This window comes from Embiotoca jacksoni, unplaced genomic scaffold, assembly GCF_022577435.1.
Source record: "Embiotoca jacksoni isolate LCO1_2020_lvr unplaced genomic scaffold, fEmbJac1.0.p SCAF_87, whole genome shotgun sequence".
Taxonomy (NCBI): Eukaryota; Metazoa; Chordata; class Actinopteri; family Embiotocidae; genus Embiotoca; species Embiotoca jacksoni.
Genome location: NW_027185444.1, coordinates 147859 through 168711, shown reverse-complemented (window position 1 = coordinate 168711; position 20853 = coordinate 147859). Strand labels below are relative to the sequence as shown.

General features: G+C 41.6%; 1 protein-coding gene across 16 annotated transcripts in view; it reads right to left on the bottom strand.

Moving 5' to 3' along the window:
- Positions 1-20853, bottom strand: part of kcnma1a (potassium large conductance calcium-activated channel, subfamily M, alpha member 1a) — a 143885-nt gene that overhangs the window by 104595 nt on the left and 18437 nt on the right. For all 16 annotated transcript variants that reach the window (XM_069139916.1, XM_069139917.1, XM_069139905.1 and 13 more), the window contains exon 2: positions 2227-2394. In XM_069139916.1, coding sequence (XP_068996017.1) covers positions 2227-2394 — 168 coding nt within the window. The remainder of the gene's footprint in view (positions 1-2226; positions 2395-20853) is intronic.

The window sequence follows — 20853 nt, the reverse complement described above, 5'->3', positions numbered from 1 at the left end:
TACTGTATATGTCGAGAAATGCTGGCATACATGCACCCACAAATGTGCTATTCCACCCACATGAAGAGATAGTCATTCACCTTCACGGAGCACTCATGAGTACATACAGTATTGTGCTGCATATCATTAGAGTGAACACGTAAGCAAACACAGCCTGCCAGGCAGAATTATCAGCCTCACCAGAAGTGGCACAAATCACAGTAGGTGATACGCTGGGATATCTCTACACTTAGAAACCCCTTTTAAAGCAACCACTGCCTTATTTCTTCCCGACTGTCACAACTACTCTGTTTTACACTTCATCTGCCCATCTGTCTCTCAGATGCCGTTACTCTTTACATGTTTTCTTCCTTTTCTTTTCTTTTCTCCCTCACACAAACAAATATACATACAGGGCAGATTGGGAGCACTCAGTCAGAGCAGAAGATGAAAGGGAGAGGGAGCTGTGGCCATGCCAGCAGAGCTGTGTGAGTGGGGAAGTGATGAAAGAGAGGCTCATTTAGTAAATTGACAGCTCCCTTCAGGATTATTCATCTGCTTCGCCATGAAAGGCCCGAATCCTTCTCAAGTCCTAGCTATTCTCACCAGGCGTGAGGAAACTGTCACATTCCAGCAAACATTAACAATGACAGTGTATTTTAGTTTGGATCCCTCTCTCTCTCTCTCCGTACTCCCACTGCTGCTCCATTCAGTCCACAGATGCACAGTGGATGTCTGCGCAAAACAGGCCAACTCTTAATACTCTGATCTGATGCAAGTTAAGACATAAAAGGAAAGCCAGACAACAAAGAAGTAATTAATAAAAACAAAATGTTTCATTGGATTTTTCTATCTACAAAGGTAACGGATACAGTGAATGAGTAAATTGGCAGACACTGTACCCATCTTCTGGCACAAGCCCCAAATTTCGTATCAGTTGCAATCTGTCTTTAAAGTTAAATGTTCGCGTTGAAGAGCAGCTGATGCAGAGACAGTAAATATATTACCTCAATGCAAACATTACAACACAGCGAAGATACAGAGTCATTTCACACAACATCATTTTCATGCCAGACAAATGAATGGGCCCCAATTCTAAGCAGACATTATGATGTCTTTCTATAATTTATGCAGCAACTAAAATTAGGCTAGCAGTTACAAGCAGCTCATAGCCAACTCTCTGCTGTACAGTGGAGCTAAGTGGCAGACATCTTAGTAAACTGAGAGGAGGAGCACATCAGAAGTGCTTCTGGTGGAAAGTCAGTTTTTCTTTTTAATTATGCATTTTAGTAAAGCTGTGCAGTTGTACAAAGCAGCACAGGGCAGAAGAGGATGAGGTTGAATTACATTTTAAGTTTTGTTTGTACACACCTGAAACTGTGTCCTTTTTACAATCATTTCTTTTGGAATATGTATCCAAGTAAGTGAAAACTACACACAATGAAACTAGAACTGCTTTGCTTCGTGACCATTAGTAAACAGAATCAAAGTGACTGTATTGGATTATGAAAAGTCAAGCAATATAGGAACAAGCTAAATATCAGCATGGCATCACACATGTATACAAGTTCATTAGACTAATGTAGATACATCAGGATTTGTCAAAAAGCTGTAAAGTACAGGAGAAATTCTGGGGGCAGAATGAGGGATGAAACAAAAAGGAGGGTCAGCAGGGAAAAGGCACTGTAATTCATACCAAGAGATAAGCCGCAGTGACAGCATCTAACCTGCTGCACATTCGTGCACACCACATATGCTACTTTTTCGACTCGAAAAATAAATCCCCGTCACGTACATATGGGTGTGCATGTGCACACCCACGCAAACAAATAAACACGGTCATCAGTTGACCTGGCAGAGGCGCAGCAGTGAGCTACGGCGTGATGCACAAAGGCCATCGCTGCACAGAAAAGGCTGGCCCGTGCCAGCCAAATAGCCTGCATCCGCTAGCTTCTGTAGGGATCAAATTAATTGCCCTACATTATGTCTCCGGTGGGACCCGTTAAAAACAGGTGAGTAAATGTGTACATGGCTGGGGATTACACAGTGGATTCATCTGAAAGCCAATTTGGGTGTGAACACCAGTTGTATGGTCAATTTGCCTGAGGAAAGACTAAAGTGCTGCACTTATCTAATTGTGGGTTGTCCAAATGATTTAGTGTCCAAAAAGGGCTCATGGATTTGTGTCTGGACTTGGTGTTTGACAAAACACCATAATTCGTCTCCACTTGAAGTGAGAAAACTTACCAGTACTCTGCCAGTGAGTGTCTGAGCGGATATCATGACACCGGCCCAGTCTTTGACTGAAGTCATCCATCCTACTTCGCTGGCTGGTACCTCCTCCTTCTCATCGGTACCCTTTACTGTCCCGTCTGCTGCCGGATTGTTGGCGGGGTTGTTCACCTTCTGAACCTCCTAGAAGAAAAAAACATAATGATCTGTGTAAAGAAACTGAGCAAAAGAGATAGAAAAACATTGTTGGCTGTGGGCAAGACCCCTTAGACCGCCCCAGTTTGTTTTTTTTTGTTTGTAAGTCTAAGGCTTGTGTACTCGTGAGCTTATGTACGTCTACATTCATGACACGCTGCAAACCTCTGAAGGGGAAAAGGCACTGTCACTGCAGCCATCATGCCATGATGACATCCATGTGGTATACACTACATGTGTTGAAATGAGTGTACGAGTTAGATAACGACAGAATGTATATGTTGTCGCTCCACTTGCTTTGCACATATGGCTCTTTAAGTCAGTTACTCCTCAGGGACGGAGGTAGAAATTGTAAGACTGTCGATCTCATGCAGGCCTTTTCATCTTCCTTCTTGTATCCGACTGAGTGACACAGTCACTCTATGCAGCTGTTCCTCTCAAGCCATTCACTCACTCCTGATTTGACACAAGGCACTCAGCTACCCCGTCCTTTGAGGCAACAAAAATCCTCCGGTTACACGCGCTACACACGCATGTGTGCAAAGACGCAGAGTAAAGATTTGTGTTTCACCCTCGGCCTCATAAAACCTTAGGGTAAGGCCTCGCATATGGTGTCCACAGAGAATCCCTGGAATTGCAAGAACTTGACAGCGGCCCATTGGTCCATTCCAAGGAGACAGGCTCATGTTACCGTAGGGTACACATGTAGGCCTTGGAACACATTTTACAATGTCCCTCCTCTCACTGGCGTCTGACAAGTAGCCATTAAGGCAGATTATGTGCTATGTCAACAGAGTGAAATTTGTTTCCCCAGTTTCGTTCATGTCAAATGACAGCAGTTTGTTTGCATGACCCCCCCCCCCCCCATAACAACTGAAAACGATGACGCAAATCAAAACCATTTTGGGTTTGTTTTTGTTTTTACACGTGACACATTTCAATTCAAGGAATTGTATGGGCCAATAAAGAAAGACCACTGGGGGTGACCAATATGTGCCCACAGACAACACAAAAACAAAACCAGATTACAATTTTGAGTGTTTCTGCAGGGGCTAAAGAGCAATGCTATTACAGATGAGCCCAAGAGAGTGCTCTGTCCATTTCAAGAGGATTGTCTGGTCAAATTGGATTACATTTGATAATGATACGGGATGGACACAGCTGCCATTTTCCTAATTTCATTCCAACCCCATAACAATGCCAATAAACTGGACCTAAAAAAGCCAGACTTAGTTATCAGATCGTTATGTGCTCCTGCCGTTGGGCCTGTAAGTACTACAGTGGATAATTCAGTTTCTTACTCTTTATATACGCATTAATGGCTTAGTATTGAGAGACTCGAAAACTTTTAAAAAACAATCATGAGTGTAATTTGAAGCATTTCGTTTTGTTTAAGTCACTCAAAATCAGTGCTTGATCATAAATAATAGCAACATTACTGGTAAAATTTAATTTAAAAGTGTGTGTGTGTGTGTGTGTGTGTGTGTGTGTGTGTGTGTGTGTGTATGTGTGTGTGTGCGCGCGCGCGTGTGTGTGGGACACAAATCTATCAACCACCACACAGAGAAGGTGAGAATATTATTTGGCAACAAAAAAAGTGAATGAGGAAGAAAGCCTGATTTAGATATATCTTAGTGCAAATTTAAGTGGTGTGTTTGCTGTGATAGATGTGAATTACTTTGCACTCCAACAACCTGTGTTTAATTTCTAGCTTAAGATGAGTGCTGTGACTGCAGTTAGCTTTTTGATCAGACTTTAATCAAGCTATCTTAGTCTTTTAACCAATTTAACCAATTATTTCTTAATCTTTTCATTTATCTTAGAATTTCAAATGTTAAGATTACTACATAATAAGATTACCACATAAAAAAATATACATTTACATAAACAACAACTGCATTTCAAACTCATATCAAGTTCAAGCTCCTGTCACAAAACCTTCCAGTACGCGTGATCCTGCTGGGCGGAAGCTGCAGGATTTGGTAAACTGTAAATAGTTAAATATGCACATCCAACCGAATGTGCAGGCTGCATGACTAAGATTGCGTCTCCTCTTAAACTCCCAGTCGCCCACCGCCACCCATCCATCATCCTTCAGTACTCTCTTGACTATGTAGCCAGCATGCGTCTCGCTTGTCACATGCAGCAAATTCTCAGCAAAGTGTGTCTGCATGCGGGTCACCGTGCACAAGGATGTCTAAGGTTTCACTCTGACTCGCTGTGTGCCTGTTCGACAGCACCCCAGAGAATGTCTGTGGCCATCAGTTACCTGCGAGACGCCATGAACCTCACGTTGCACACATACTGTATACCACGGTAGGAGCAACCCACATCACACTAGCACTACGTGTGTCATGCAAACCCGTCTCATGGTAACTCACAGTTCGGGCTCTCCTTGCTACTGTTTCCTCCAGATTTGTTTTCAAGCATACCGTAAATGCCGTCAGACATCTGTCCTGTCACAGCAGTTTTGTGGTAAATACTGCTGACTGACAGTTTTCTAGGGCTACAACACACACACACACACACACACACACACACACACACACACACACACACACACACACACACACACACACATCAAACAACGATATCTGCATGAATTGGACTTTGAAAAATACAAACAGCATATTAGTTTGACATAAATTTCACATTTCATTTTACAAAACAGAAGGGCATTCAGAGAGCACCAACCTCTGCCAAGGCCAATCGTCCACCTGCAACTACAATATATTCTGGATACATTTAAAAAACTATTAGATTGATGTCAAAGTACTCTTGTGCCTAGCCAAGGCCTCACACGTCAGTTGTTTTGCCAGTTCTCCCCTAAACCACTATCCCCAGGTGGAGATGAATATAGTATCTGATACTCAGTCATTGTATTTCTAAATTAGCATATGTTTTGTCAATATTGTACTTTACCACCATCTGCTGTATTTTCCAATTCAGTTTTATTTAGATGTTTAAATATTTATTCACAACGAAAGTCATCCCAAGACGTTTTCCATAAGAAACTCAAGACCTGAATTTTATAGAGAGAAACCCAACAATTCAACAACTCCCACATGAGCACCATTTGGCAACAGTGGGATGGATCTCCCTTTTTAACAGCAAGAAATCTCCAACAAAACCAGCATCAATCGGTGATTGCAAGTTTCTGTTGAGGGCCATGCAAACATTGGCTACGTCAGGTCTGCCCACGACAGCTACTGGGCCTGACCAGCTACTGCAGCTCATGGGTTGTTTTCCGTGGCGTGACGCTGTGCTGTTAATTCAGTGAGCTTCGCCACTAATGCTGCAAAAAGAACACATTTAAAGCAAATACAATTATCACTAAAGGAGGCCGAGCAAAAAGTAAACATCGGACACGCCGAGCAAGCGAGACAAGGAGCTGGCAGACCTGAAATAGCACATTAAGTATAAAATTAGCAAGTAATTTAGCAAGTGTGTGTTACAATTCGAAACTGGTCGCTGTACAGCGAGATGTATTGTTGAATAACTAAGATTGATGAGCTAAAATAAATCCGTGAACAGCAGCAGCGCACGGTACGTTAGCAACAGGAAGTGACACAATATGACTGCATTGTCAGAACTGACACCCAGGATCCAGAATTGACATGCACGGCATTTAGTAGGCTGAATGTTTCAGCTCACAATTTCTTCAGATAATGTACTCTGTATGAAAACCTCCATGGATGCCAGTTTAATCTGGGAATAGCAGCTTTCACACGTGAACGCAAAGACTAAAGGAACACATTCAGTAATGTTTTACTGTGTGTGTGTGTGTGTGTGTGTGTGTGTGTGTGTGTGTGTGTGTGTGTGTGTGTGTGTGTGTGTGTGTGTGTGTGTGTGAACATGATTAATAGATGTAGTCACAAACTGATGGCTTGGCAGATCAGAAGAGATCATGTAAACAAAGAATTTCTTCTAGTTCATTTGAGTGGCCGGCGGTAACCAAAGCTGAGGGAGAGAAAGGCACTGAAGCAGAATGTTATGGGAGAATCCATCTGCTGGCTATATATACATCTGTGATGTCAAACTGAGAGGGAAACATGCGGAGCGAGAGACCGGCATAGAGGGAGCAGCAGGAGTCAGTAAATGTGTTTATAACAAAACTCAAAAAAGGGTCGACACAATATGATGAAAGACTTAAGGGAGCGGTGTGTAGGATTTAGGGTGATCTGTCAGCTGAGAAGGAAAAACAAAAACAAAAAAATCACAATTATGTTTTCATTAGTGTATAATCGTCTGAAACTAAGAATCGTTGTGTTATTGTTGCCTTTGAATGAGCCCTTCATATCTACATAAGGAGTGGGTCCTCTTCCACGCAGCCTGCCATGTTGCACCGCAGTGTTTCTATAATAGCCCAGAATGGGATCTCTAATCTGCAACCTCATCACAGGTGTTATGCTGCCGGAGCGAACCGAAATGACAGTGACAGTTCTCTTGATCCGGTTGAAATTCATTTAAATGTTTTAATTGCTTAAACATCCAATCAAAAGCATATGTCACGCAAGAGAGCCAAAACAAATGGAATAGTCAAAGTGTCATCTTGACATTTAAGGTCTATTGTTTGATTAACGACATTGACTCAAAGCCTCATTTTCATCAGCTACTGTTTGCCCTGTTAAAATTACTGCATTACGAGTTAATGCAAACTCATTTCAAATTAAATGCTATCGAACATTTCAGCAGACAAAAACCCATTTCTTAACAAGGCTTTACTGTGAAACATTTGCAGGAACCTGTTGTGATGGAAATCGGACACTCGCACTTTAGATGAGATGAGAATCCACAATATACGTTCAAAAAAGCACAATTATATTGTTGACTTCAAATTAAAGTGATGTAAATATAACTTATTGACTATTGTCTGTAGTAGTTATATAATTCTAGAAAAAGCTAAAACTGAACCATGTGTGCCCGTGTGGGCTCATGCATAGCCGCTATTTCAACAAATAGCACTGTACCCCCGAACCTCACCACTAAATCCCAAAGACACTGTTCCTTTAAAACAAATATGTCATTGAATAGTGTTCTTGTTCATTTTAAATATTATCTCACTGACATCACTGTTCACTGTTGAGTCTCCCACAGCCGTATGTGATTAAGTTAATGCTAATGCAAACCAAACATTTTCATACCAATGCTAGTTCAACTGGCAAAACACAGATTATGTAGCAGTCTCAGGAAATAAAGCGTATTCGTCACGAACATTTTTAGTTTTCTGGTCAGCAGATCAGTTTTAAAACCTCAAAGGAAGTAACGGAACCAGAACGAACAGAGTGTGAGCTGTTCGATGAACTGCAGGCAGCAGGCGGTCCACCTCCAACTTCTCAGCAAAGTAGTCAGCCCTTACTGTACCCGGCTGTTGTGTGAAAAACTACTCGCAACATGCGCATTGTGGTGGAAATGATTATGGACTGACTTATCTATTTTAAAAGAAGGAGTAGCTGCTCGAAGAGTGTTTACTGTAGCATTATACTGCATTGCCACCAGTAACCACCATTGTCTTATCCAAATCAACCAGGAATTTGTTATAACTTTAAATTGCAAATTATGAAAGTTGATTGTTGTTCACTCTAGTAGTGTCCTGTTTTTGAACTGTTTGTCTCTCTCTTCCACCTACATAAATACAAATATCTTGAGTGATACAGAACTGAGCAGTATCTTCTACAGTTCAAAAAACATGTAGAAAATTAGAGACCTTATAGTCAATAATAGGAAACAAGTTGAAGTAACATCTTCAATTTTCTATTTAAAATGTATGTAGTTCATCTTCCCTCTTCAATAAAGCTTTTTATAACAAGACAGATGAACACTGTTAATATTAGGATTGTACCAATTAACGGAGTACACAGGGGAGGCCTGGCAATAATGAGCAAGAGAGCGACAGATAAAACATGACACAGGAAGGAAGACAAAGAGAGGAACTGACAGAGAAATCTACAGGGTGGGGACAAAGAGAGAGAGAGAGAGAGACTATGAGGGAAGAGAAGAAGGACACCCAGTCAAACAGAGTCAGAGGGAGGCACGAAGACAGAATGACAGAACAATAAAGGAAGCAGGGGGCAGAGATAATGACAGAGACGCAAATTAAAAGACATCAAGAGAGACAGGAAAACTGAGCAAACACAGGACAGACATAGAGGGGGGAGACAGTGACAGAAGGACAAAGATCCTGCAAGACAAGGAGATAAACAAGTGGGTGAAAGACAGACAGTGAGACAGATTAGGAGCAAGACAAATGGGAAGTGAAAGTGAGAGAACAGGGAGACAGAGAGGAAAGACAGAAAGAAAAGACAGGAGCGTGAGACAGGAACATGCCCATCTGACTCCACTGATCTAACAGGACTTGGCTTTAACGCAGCTGTTCCTCTAGCTTTCGTCCGCATCGCTGGGGAAAACTCTATTCCAGTGTGAAAGGCTATTTATAGCTTCAACCTGGGAGACGTGAAACTAGTGAATCTCATAACATGCTTTGTTCCCACTGTTTGCTATTTTAATGCCGGTACAGTTACCCAGTGTCCCAGGGTTACAGGCCTGCACTGGGTCACAGCAATAGGGAAGAGGGATGAAGAATACAGAGCCTCTTCACATACTAATTCGCTGGCGTACATGAACAGGTGCAAGGTTGAATCTGACAACACCATGTGGAGAAAAGCTGTTATTTCTGTGTATAGGTCATGTCTACTGAACCTTACAGAAGTAGGGAGGCCAAATGGTGCAGGCTAATTACCGTGAGGCTATAGGAACAGACCGTGAGCCAAGCGCCATACTGTCTCACTGCACCAGAGAAATCTCTATAGTCTGCGTCATCAATTTCATTATGCTTGAATTATTATTATTGTATAATACTCGCCTTGTGTTCCCCCAATGTGTTCATGCAAAGCACATAGAACAAAGTTCAAAAATGGTTCTGATTTGAGATAAAGAGACTCTATGGGCCAAAGCATGTTGATTCCCTAGGCTATCGTGTCTGATTTAGGGATTACACAGGTACAGCGTGGAATGTAATCTGGTCCGGACGGCACCCATTCTTGACACTACTTGACACCACGCAAATGTCATTTACAGAGGCTGTGTACCAGATGAGTAAATGTACATGTGATTGAGGAGATATTTTTAACACATTTGGTGTTGAAAGCTTGAGTTGTGAAACTGTTTATAATCTCCTGAGGCTTACGCTCAAGGGGTTAAGTTTACACAGTGTAAATTATGATTCAGAAAATCATACATTTCTGCACTGTACAGCAGTAAACGCTGAGATTGATATGAGTCAAGCAATAAATCCAGACTATCCAGAAACTGTCAAATACGAGTGATCAGTGGTCTCACCAAGGATACCAAAGCTATCAGTGTCACTGAAAATTTTGTCCATTTCCAGGATCACATTGGCCCCGTGCTGCCCCTCTGTGCCAGGCCTATTTTGGGCACCGCAGGCCAGAGTAGGATTAGATGATTTGTGGACACTGAACTAAATAGATGACATCCACAATGTTGGCAAACAAGGAAGACAAGCCAAACGGTTTACATCTCTCTGCATCTCCGCTGGACAGCACGCCCATCTGCACAACAGGACAAGAGCTCAATCCTCTAAATGGCTGCACTCAATGCACACTTTTTGTCCCAATTGTGACGTCTCCTCGACGAGCGGAGAGAAACAATCAACAGTGATATGAAAAAGCATAACAGAAGCCTGGCAGCGCATGCTGGCTAAGACGTACATTCTTTCATGTCCCCCCGCTCAGACAAAAGAGGACAGAATAAAGACACATCTGCATTAGTGTTACTTCCTTGCGACTGGAGGGAGAATGAAAGAAAAAGAAAAAAAAAAGGAAAAATACAACTTCAATGTACAGTCCAGTCGATTCATAATGCTGTATTGTGCACCTCTTCCATTGATACAACATTTCAAGCCCCAGTTGTCCAGGATAAAAATAGATGACGCAGAGAATTATGGGAGATTGAAAGGTCAGCACTTGTCATCTGTAAAGTCTTTGAGTTTTATCATCTTAATGTCAGAAGATAATAGTTGGCCAGTGGCTTAAATGAGAGCACACTAAAGATGTAGGGTATACAATAAAAGAGCCCCAAATGAAAGTTTCTCATAAGATGGATGCAGAGAAAATGATCGAATGTCGTGCTGTAACTCTACAGCTGAAACTTTACAAACCCCATAACACCACCTGCAGGTTTCACAGAGTTTTCTGAATGTCTAAGAAATCAATGGCATCAAAGCAGTTTCAGACAAATCAATAACGCTCCCCATTACTTTAACCTAGAGAGACAGCTGGTAAATCACTGGAATTTGTACTCAACAATCACCTCTATTCCTGCTTGTGAACCCCAGTAAATCACCCTAAACAACATTAAGAAACTGTCAATCAGGCTCATCACCTCATCTGCAGATCGTTCATTACCCTGTATTAGCCCGCAAGTACAAATAATGGCCGCTGTAATCCTCACAGAAACTGGACACCACAAAGATTTATGGCCTCAGACCAGGGAAACAAACAGGAGACAACATAATTACTTTAATGTAGATGGAGGAGTGTAAGTTTAACAAATTACTGCATGGAGAAAAAAAAAATATACCACTAATGTGAAGTCATTACACACCACCGGAAATCGCATTCCCCCTCCAAATGTGCACATGCAATAATTGATCATTTAAATTTTGACAGGTTTAATCTATGTTATTCTTTCTTAACGATCTAGAGATGGCCTGTTACTATGGTGATACACACAGGCGCACATTCTTGTTTTCTATGCAAATTTGGTCTGAATGGAAACGCTCCATATTGGCCCATTTAATAAAGCAGGCAAATGCCCTTCAGTGTGATTTCTGACATGAGAGGAATTTAGAATCAGCAGTTTTCGCAGCAGGCGCCGAAACCAGAGTTGACACACACAATCTGCAGAAAGTCTGCGATTCTTTGCACAATGCAACCATTCTGCATGCAGTGCAGTAAATGACCAACATGTATTCTGAGCCACTCTGTAGCTTACAATATTTTTTCAGAGGCAGTTACACGCCATTGTAAGCTTATCTGAAAGTACATGCTTGAAATGACATCGGCCCTTGTCATGCTACAGCCATCAGTGGCACAATCACCCGAGGCTATTTTCCACCATTTTGTAATGCAGCCCAATGTACATGTGAACGAGAGTTTCCCGGGTGAATACATATGTGAAGCACTCAAGACAAGCACCCTTAAAAAGAGCCAAACGAGCATTTAAACGTCACAAAAAATATACGATGCTCCACATATTTTTAAGAAAGCCTTCTGCCTCACAGTTGTTGTACATTGACGATTCAATGGAGTAATTGTCTGCCGTCCTCGCGCTAAATGCGCTTGTGATGCCACCAACAACCACGAACCTCTATCTGTTCAGCTCCACCCTGAAGGTTGACTCTATTTTCTGTTATTGCTCAAACCAACAGGACTTCCATTCATTCAAGGGCGCCAGACAATTTTGTGCGTGCGAATGTGTGCGTTAAGGGCAATGATTGATTTCTATTTCATTTGGGGCTCGGTTTGTGTCGGCATCGCTTACCACACCTATGAATCAGGGGGTAATAGTGTGCCTCCAACCTCGCAACCTGTCTGGACCTCCTAACCACAGGGCCTGCAGCAGAATTCATATCTCCGCTAACAGAGCTCCATCAGCAGCAGGACACTCTCAGCTGCACACAGAGAAACACGCCGAGGTCCGTTCTCAACACAGCATGTGTTTTAAGCTCATTTCAGCACATGATTATGAAATATTCTTTACATACTCATTTACATACTCATGAGACTGGTTTTGAAAGAAGAGCAAATTGGACAAAACACATTAGCATAAACACCTGCAGCTACATAATATGCCAATTCTACCCTCTTAAAGCCAGTCAATTTGTTCCACATTTCAGTCAAATGGACAAGCACACCTAGGAAACTAACATTAAAAGTGCCCTGTGGAGTTTACATGCCTGCAATCATATTTTCATCAAGCATACTGTTTATCAAGTCCTCAAAAATGTGTTCAATTAATCTCTTTCGTCTGGACATTTTTTTTCATAATGTTTAACGATTGCACTCTAAAAACTGCATTGTTAACAGCCATGTCTGCTGGCTACAGCCAGTCAGCTTCTTCCCTGCATTTTGTGGGCACATTGGTACATTTCTTGGCAGATTCTGATCTTTGACCAAAACTAGTCTAGCGACAGTGCTTCTAAAGATTTCGAAAATGTCAGTCTTTATGCAGACACGCCATCTACCTACATTTGCTGTTGTCTTAAAAAAAAAATAGATTTCCAAGTCTGGTAGCAAACGCTTTGATTTATGACTCAAAAATGTATTTTAAATCGAAAATAAAGATGTGGACACTAATTGCACGCTAATCAAATAAAAGGACAAAAGGTTGCTGCGATCACGACGTATTTGTAAGATTATCACATGCATTTGAAGCCCTGACTTTTTTGTATATTTGACTATGTAAGTATGTATTTTGTTGTGTCTTCATTTAGAGGGCCATTTTTGAGTTCTATAAAAGAAAAGCAGGTTTTCTGGAACATGTTAACAAACTGAAAGCATGAGCCTTTTTCTCTCCGCAGACTTGTTTCTTCCCCACCAGTCAGTGAATTTAATAAGTAGCAGTGCAGTGAACAACAACAGCCAGAGCTACAACAACAGCCTTATCAAGCAGTCACCTGTCTTAGCCCTGATCCCTATTGCCCTCAGAACACTTTAATGAGCTTTCCTCCTAAATACAGACAGACGGCTTTGCTCTCTGTCAATAAGCGACTCAGCGTACAACAGACAGATGAAATCTGGGGCCCCATTACCTTCTGCAGAGCAAGCCGTTACGGTGTTTTTCCCAGAGCTGAAAACAACCAAGACGGTAGCCTTATTGGCCTAATTGGCACTGATCAATGACCCCCGCTCTATAAAGAGCAACGTCCAGATATGACTCGCAGATGAATTTATTAGCAGCAAAGTGGTTGGCAGTGCAGGTTAGTGAAGAGAAGTCTTGAAAACAAATAAGAAAACAAACAACTCAGCTCAAGTCAAATGAGTTTTTGGTCAAATACATATTTATTATGATATGTTTAAACTAACTTGTGCAAGTCTTGCAGGCTTGTGCAGTCTTTGCAACTCACCAACTTCTCTACAATATTTCCTTTATGAAGCTTTTAATAATTAATGCACGTTGAGATTGTATCAGAGATGTAATATACACATTTTTTTTTTAGTAGTTTCTGATACAGAAATAATTAGTCCACCCTTGTATCTATGGAATATACGGTGCAGCATATATAAGTGAATATGCACATTCACTAAAAGGAGAATTACGCACAGTTTATTTTGGTTGAATCAATTACTGTCATGGGACAAAGAGTTCATGTTCTTTCTACTTGATGTAATATCAGTATGCAAATGCAACCCCAAATTTAGGTTTCATGCAACAACGGTGGCAGTTTTATTTAGTCATTTGTCTGGATTCAGCCAACGAGAAAACAACTCGGTTATTTAATGAATCAGTCACTCCAGAAAATGTGTAACTACAGAAAAACACGTGAGTGGGAGAGGTTCCATGATGGGAGTACTGCAGTCTATGCATAATGATTAAGTATGAGCACAGTCCTTCAGCACACCAAGCTGGCATATATGCAACAGCATTCCTTTGTCAAACGTTTCTGAAAAACTATGATTCACAAAATTGCAAAAAACAACTTTAAATGTTATGAAACAAGTTTGTGGAAAATACATATCCAGGTTATCTCTGAAAATAGTCCTTTGAGCACGGAACACTGAGCAGGTCAGGTCTTTATTTTTTATAGATTACTGTATCTTCCTTTGTGAAGCATTCACACAATTAACAGGTCATGAGCCTCCATCTTCTACCTTCAGAGCTCTCACACACTTTGTTTTGTTTTGTCCTCTCCTCTAACCATCATCCAAACACACCATCATACGAATTCACAGGTATAACAACGTAGCTCAGTCTTCCCACTCTCCTTATCTTCCCTTCGATGGTCAATGTTATCTCCTCTTGTTTATTTTACCTGTTCACTTTCTCTTCAGGTCCTCTCCATTTCTTTTGCTCTCTTCTCTCGTCTCCTTTCCACTCCACTTCACTCCACTCCACCGGCTTAAGAGAAGCCATAAGAGACCAAGGAGATTAGGCACTCTTTGCATGAGAGACAGGTCTCATTACCTTTATCTTCTCCTGATGCAATAATACTCTCAAATCTTTCACTGATGCCAGCCGCTGCGCAGGGCTAGATGAATTTATTTAGACAAGCATAAGCCACACATTTGATGTGGAACAATAGCTAGAGGTATGAGTTTGAATTTGAATCCCTTTCTCTGCTTAATTATTTGGTAAGTGTAAAATGAACAATTTGGTTAATGGGGAGCACTAAACCAAGCTGGATTTATATTATTTCTTCCTCCACTTTTCTGAAAACATGTCGATTGGGTCCACAAACTGTATTACACAATAGAGGGGTCAACAATGGGGAAATGTTCTTGTTAAAGGCAGTTAAAGAGGCAGTCATCTGAGCTTAATGATTCAGAGACTTGCCCTTGATTTGAGAACAGCTCAGAGGCTAACAAATGGAAGTGCAAATGATTTTCTAACTCTAGGCTCATTTAATCATTTTAAATTTAGATCTCACGCCTCCCACTGGGGAAAATAAATCAGCTTCCCTCATACAGAATTTGCATGTTTTAACCCTGGAGTTAGGAAAAGGAAACAGGGAGAGGACACGCTGCGGATTGTTACAGCTTCTGTTTTCCTATCAGCCGACACCAAGGCCCCCAATGTGTTCCACAGGGAAGGTTGTGTTTCTTTACCGTGACCCCAGACAGAGAGGACTTTGACCTTAGCTAACAAGATCCATTAAGTTGAACTGGAGTCCGGATGAAACATCGCAGCAAGTTTGTATAAACGTTCTCCTGCAGAGAATCGGTGTAATTATGCAAGATGGCAGCACAGCAAACCAATCTGTGCGTTTACAAGAAAGGTCATTGCCTTCGGAGGAACACTGGACCGTATTGCGCAGCATTAAGCCTCTATGTGATGTCAAGTGTAAAGTGGGCTGCCGCTGGGGAGGACTGAGGCATCCTCTCCCTGTATATGTCGGACTGCATGGTGTACAACTTTACCAAACCAAGGCATTTTCATGATAGAATCGAGGATCCACAGACAAGGCACTCTCAGCTCAGAGGAGGCACGCTGCATCCCAAGGAGAACCGTGTTTGTTTGTGTCCATTGGAAGACGAGCCATGGCTCCGCTTTCCGCTGTGCTCTGCCTGTTCCTGTTAGAGCCGCTGTTGTTAGAACAGGTTTGGGATTTGAGGAGCTGACAAAAAGTATTGCGGGATTGCCTTTCGCCCGAGGTCGAGAGTGGCATTCCCCGCGATGGCGCCGCGATGTGGGGGTGGTTTACGCAAGAAGGGATGGAGAAAACCACCTCCCCCCGAGTCAGCGATTTGACCCTTGCAGGCTTGGTACGGGCTGCACTGTTGAGCTCAAATAAACAACACGCAAAATTCAGTACAAAAATGAAGTGTTGTCAGGGTGCGTTAGAGAGAGAGAGGGCTGGCAACAGCTTTCACATGGGATGATGTGAAGACTGAATCAGCTCTCCTGTACTGTCCACACAGCGCACACTTGATCACTGCAGCATTATTCAAACCCAAGGACAAGTCACTGGGGGTGACAAGCAGAACGTGTTATGGCTACTTTTGCATGACAGGGGCATTTACTTTATGAAATTACACTTCAGGAACAATTCAGGCAATAAAGGAGGGGTGTGTGTGTGTGTGTGTGTGTGTGTGTGTGTGTGTGTGTGTGTGTACAGGGGAGCAAGAGAGATTCATTCAGGTAGTCATTACAATGCTTGACATTCTTAAAGAGATTTGGCGATACACATAATGGTTCCAAATGTATATTTCCTCTTTTCTGACAAGTGGACACCTACAAAGAGGTTTTATGAGTACGACACAATGTGCATTATGTCATAATGAAGACAGTTTACATTAGCACTTTATCTTTATATAGCTAGCTTCAATAATCCACTCATCTAGATGCATTATGCTTGCTGAAGTAATCTCCAGCTCATGAGCTTCTCTTCAAATGCAGCGGCGAGGAAATCCACATCACTAATCCCGAGCCTTAGTGCATTTATTTAACCGGCTCTGGATCGCCTCTGAAGGTTTACTGTAAGTACATCTTCGTTTCCTCTTCAATAGCAAGTGGCCACTGTTAATCAATACTGTTGTAAATGCTTTTTAGTGTTCAGCACCAGGCTCATTTGTCAAAATAAAAGCCGTAAGAGCCCAGGGGACTAATCAAAAGGAATGAAGCAACAGGGAAATTTGCAGCTTGGAAACATGAGAAGGAGCCAGGGAGGGGCGCAGCGGTGGCTGAAGCAAGTTCAGTGGCAGCTGAGATTACTGCATCCAGAGGAAATAACCATTTCTATGCACGATGATTTGACAACCTCCGAGTATAATATTTTCTACTTTGCAACAGAAATACATCTCGGTGTTATGACTGGATCCATATCTTCTCCTGTGATAAAAGAAGACTCAATGGATTCACGTTTGCAATATTTTGAGCAAATAATTGGAAAAGGTTAGCACCAGCAGATGCAATTTCTTCAGTCACATTTTTCTTTACACCGTGGCTCTATGTGATTTTATGTTTGATTCAATAACCATTCCAGGAAGTTGCAAGTCTCTGCATCTATTACAGAACTAAACCCTCCAAGGTTAATCAATGACATTTTAAGATTCAAGTTTGTTTTATCAATCGGTTCACTACAAGCAAAAAAAAAAAACACGTGTGCAATTTTCTCTCCGTAGAAATCCACTCCACACAACTCCACAAAGAGAAGTCTGGTATACGCGCATACGGCACAGCGAAGGACAAGATGATGATGGACAAACGTCGCTCACATAAGAGCAGTCCAGCGCTCACTGCTTGTCGCTTAGCAACAGAGACCTGGCGGGCAGACAGTAGGTGTATGAGACATGAGTGTGTGGGAGGGAAGGTTTGGAGGAGGGGGGGGGGGGGACAGAAGCAAAGAACAGGGAGGAAAAAGACACAGAGGCAGGATGAGAGAGGAGGTGTGATGGAAGACGCCTGTGGGAGAGATGTGTCAATAAACGATTGTGTGGAGTAATCAGAAAAGTGATCATTCCAACAGTCTGAGAGGGAGATGTAAACACTGGTGCACATCCTAATTATACAACATACATACTGTGTACATACAGTAGTGAGCAAAACCACCTGGAGAGCAGGACAGTTGATGCCACTTTGACTTCAGTCTCATTTCTTGGCCTTTGACATCAAATCGAGTGTCAAGTGTATTTGACCAATTCCACATTGATTTGTTCATCAATATAATTTGATAGTACCCTGTAATTCAGCTGTGAATTAAGGTTTAACTCTTTTGCATTTACATGCTTTTCATTGACCACATTTGCACTATTTGTTTAATAATCACCGTCAGAAGAACATGTGTGATAAATACAGAAAGAATATAGCAGGAAAATAAAACCTTTTTTCGAGCCACAGCAAAAGATAAGGACCATAAAGCACCTTGGGTTTTTTTGTTGTTGTTTTTTCCTGTCAATGCATTTGCAGATAACCTTTCGCCGTTTCTTCCTGTGTTGGTCGTAACATGGAAGCTGTTTTGTTGCTGCCTCAAAACATAAATAGTTTTTTTTCCACCGCTGGCCATGTTGCTGTTTATAGATATTCAGTTCACACTGTGATATTTTTTTTTTTTTTGGTGAGTGCGCAAAACCAAAGCACTGACAGAAATGAAAGTAAGATATAACACTGCAGTACAGTAAATCAAAAGACTGATACGCTACGCACCGCGGGCCTTTTGATCAGATTACATTTGCTCCACTTTCAACCTTAAAATAATCTGGTTAAGGAGTTGACATGACAGCTGCAGCAGTAAGAGAACAGCTTTAATCTTGTTCTTATCAAATTATGGTGCATACGTAAATGCGCAGCTTGTGTTGTTCAGTATGGTCAACATGTCCACAGTGTTTCACCACCACCCACACGATAGTCCACCTCTGTGATCCTGAATTGCTAGAAATTAACACGTATATATAGAAAATGAAAGAAATGATTTTCTATGTAAGAGACTACAAGACAATGTGAAAGTCTAGGACATTTTTATACTTCTTCCTCTGTATGAGTCCATGCAAAACTAACACCGAATCGTTTTTGCTGTCATTCTGACCCTCTATAGTAAGAAGTCATTCGTAGTAGTGATTTTTTTTTTCCCTCAATTGCCGAAAGCGAATGGCAAAAATCCACAAAAAGCTTGACAGTCCGCTATAACACAATGACATTTAAAAAAAAAACAATATCCCACAGATCTTTATATTTTGCATGTTAAAGTGATAGTTACTCCAATCTCAGCTAAATTGACTTGAAAATAATACAGTTTCGAGATATTGGCTTCTTTTAAGATCTAAGCACACTTTGCTAGTTTAACAGCGGATAATCTGTATAACAGACAAATTATGACAACTGCATCAATCTTTAAACTTTAAGCCATGATGGCTGATAAGGTTTACTCCATAGTTCATCACATTAAATTGACCTGTAAACCATAGGCAGTCTGAAACTACACATAAATAATCTTGCAAGCTGCTTAAAAACTAAAAGTGAAGAGCAATTTTGCCATTCAATAAATTAGCAGCACAAAGCAGCTAAGCAGTTGGCTTCACACTAAAAGGATGTCTGTGCCAAAAGGGTGCTAAAAGCTGGACACTAAGTTCAGTACAGAAAAACTGAACACAGAGAGAACAATGCATGAAAAATAAAGTAGGCTTTGTACATTATTTCAAAAACAGATGAACATTCACACATCTAATAGCAGATTTCCACATCTAAAAAGGCTAAACATTTTCAAAACACATTTCTTTAACACAATTAAAAGTGTCAAGGTTACAAATTTCTGATCTTTATTCCCACATTAAAGGTGCAACAGTATGCAAAGGAAGGGTGTTCTAATAATGCAGGTGGCAAAATAACAAAATACCATCACGTTATTTTTAGCGAGGTGGAGGGTGAAAAATAGTCCAAGTGTAACCTTGGTACACACTCAATCCGCACGGCCTGGGCTTTACAAGACATATATTCTCCTGCATTTGTCTAATGTCACCAACAGCAGCCAAGTCACAAGGAAATGTCAACGACAAGGAGAGCGCTGTGCTAGGGTAACTTAAGAATGCCACAATTCATATTGAGCTTTAATGCGATCATACTTGGTCACACCGCAGTACGCTGCCAATGTACGCTTTACCTCTTGAGCCAGCATAAACCCATCACATGCTTCCCATGCTCTGTCATTCATTCTTAGGGTCTTTCAGTTGTTGATCTCATCCTGTCAGTCAAAACTCAGTTTTTAGCTTTTTGCGCAGCATGATCCGCATGCTTGGAAATTCCACTGTCGGCACAAGCAAACAATACTGCTCCTACTGTGTGCACAATATACTAGATATTGAACATTAGAGGTCTCCGGTTCCATTTCATCAAACCCATTATTGGAGATGCTTCTTGTCAGTTTTGCTTCAACAACCTGGATTACATTTTGAGTTCGTATCAGCCAGTCGATCGGCATAACACGGCTAAGTACACCAGGAAAAATAGTGTAACAGGAGGCATTCTCTCGACCAACTTGCTGATGGAACATATCCAAGGGACCTCAATAATGGCCCCAACTGACAGCACTCTAATTCAATCACGTGTGTTGCAGTTGCAACTAAGCTGCCTCCCAATACCCCCTTGTCTATTTTAAACTTCGTTCAACAATGACAGACCAAGAAGACTCCAATATGCCTGAAAAAACATTACGCAAAAGGAAAGAAACCGAACACCCCGGGCTCTCTCTGTCTGGCATGTGTGAATGTGTATTTCAGTATGGATGTATGTGCGGAGTGCATGCCTCTGCATATAGCCTCAGTGTGCCATAAAGGCATATATTTCTGCTCCGAATCCAACACGAGTCCATCAGAGGCCGCTATGGGCACGCTACAATGTGATGCTGTACAGAGATTGCTTAAATAATGTAGTTACAGTAGACATGGGTCATTATGCAGCATACGGGATACGCTGCAGATGCATTGTTTTTCACACAGTCCAATCACCATGACAGTATTATCTTACCCTATATTCTTATCTTTCCCCACACGAGCATTGAAGACAGAAGAGGGACACATTATTTTAATGGGTTTACAGCAAGACCGAGCTTTCTTTTCCTGCTTAATCACAGCACGCTGGTGCCCTACAGCTGTCGCTTACTATTAAAGTGGGATTAGGGCCAAGTTCTGATGGGTAGTTCCAGGAGACGGCACTGATCACATGGTTGTTCCCAGAATGCCTGGGTCTTTGAGATCATTTCCTGCACAAGTGTCAAGC